Genomic DNA, 1,567 nt, shown 5'->3' on the forward strand with positions numbered 1-1,567 from the left:
TGACTTGGGTGATGATTGAAGAGGTACGAAACAGACTAGGGTATATTCCTCTCCAGAAGATTGCTCCCTCATGTTGGCACACACATCAGACAACAATGTTGGTCTGTATGTGTGTGTGTGTCTTTCGAAAAATAAGGAGTAAAGTTACAGCACCCACTCGCCTTTGATGTAACAGGTTATGGTATGCAATCATGTTTTGCTTCACTTGACAGACACATTTTGAAACCGCTTTGTTGGTTGTTGCCATAGGTTGTTGCTTGGGTAAGCAGCTTGCATCCTCTGAGGACACAGGTAGCTTCCGGTTTGACCTTATCAAGACCGGTTTTTTATTTAGTGCCGAGTCATTCTGAATCATTAAGAAATGTATAACTGAATATTCCCCTACAGCAAGGGATTTTTTATTCAGGTAATATGTAATAGTTAGAGAAATCTGCGTTCTAACTAGTTATTTGGTAAAATGTTTGAGACCACAGCAACAGGAAACAGCAAGACATTAGGCTACAGGTTACAATTTACAGTCAGACAACAAAATAGTCAGCTAAATGCAACAACTACGAAACATGGGAGAAGTCAGCCTTCATGGCTTAATCCTGCCAGAAATATGGTTAGGTTTAGGCAACAAACTGCTTGGTTAGGTTTAGGAAAATATCATAGTTTTAAAAAGCCTAAGGATACTTTCTCCAAATTGCAATCCGTCTATGACAATATGGGTAACGTATTGATGCTACTTCACCTGCATTACGTAAGCTATTATTTATCAACCAACAAGTTACACTATATTACTACAAGTAGAATACTACAAGTAGGCTATTTAGCACAAACTAAAGTTTCTCAACCAACATTAGGGATCTTTTAAGTCGTTTGAACAATTCAGATAGGCTGCAGTTAGTAGTTAAATGATATCCGTCTCAGTAAGAGAAGTAAAAAAAGACTCACCTGAGCTCTCCATCCTGCTTGTATGATCGTTAAAAACAAATACATCCTTCTTCCTCAGGTTTAGTGACAAGGCATTTGCTTAGACGCCGAGAGTAGGCGGGACTTAGCTGAAAACGCTTCAGTCGTTAGCCAATAAAATCAACTTTACACTCGCAGACTTTCAAAATAAAAGAGAAGTTGAAGCTGTAGTGGATCATATTTTTAGTCTATGGTTATTATGATACATAAATTCAGACAGTGTTGAAATATTTATATCCCGTGAAAGCAAGGATAGCACAATGTAAAATATACTTGGTCGAAGTGGAGCTAATTTTAACAACGTTATACCCTGCCGAATGGTTTAATATATAAATGCATCATATTCTATAAATTGATTATTTGTTTTGTATGTAAAATCTTAGTCCATAAAAAAAAGTAACTAAAGCTCTCAAATAAATGTGGTGGAAGTGAAATGTACAATATTTTCCTCTGAAATCTAGATAGTTAAATGAAATATAAAATTAAATTAGTAAAGTAAAGCAAAAGTACTTTAATACTGTTCTGAAATATAAAAACTTCCCACTACTGCATACAAATGGTAAAGTATGAATAAATGAGAGAAGAAAAAAAATTAATGCAAGGTGCTTCCATA

General features: G+C 35.4%; 1 protein-coding gene across 1 annotated transcript in view; it reads right to left on the reverse strand.

Moving 5' to 3' along the window:
- The window catches only part of tstd1 (thiosulfate sulfurtransferase like domain containing 1), a 2,328-nt gene extending 1,290 nt beyond the window's left edge, over window positions 1-1,038 (reverse strand). Inside the window, exon 1 of the mRNA XM_028590044.1 lies at window positions 937-1,038. Within this exon, the coding sequence (XP_028445845.1) occupies window positions 937-949 (13 nt within the window). The 5' untranslated portion in view covers window positions 950-1,038. The remainder of the gene's footprint in view (window positions 1-936) is intronic.
- Between the last annotated feature and the right edge of the window lie 529 nt (window positions 1,039-1,567).

This window comes from Perca flavescens, chromosome 10 (assembly GCF_004354835.1).
Source record: "Perca flavescens isolate YP-PL-M2 chromosome 10, PFLA_1.0, whole genome shotgun sequence".
NCBI lineage: Eukaryota > Metazoa > Chordata > Actinopteri > Perciformes > Percidae > Perca > Perca flavescens.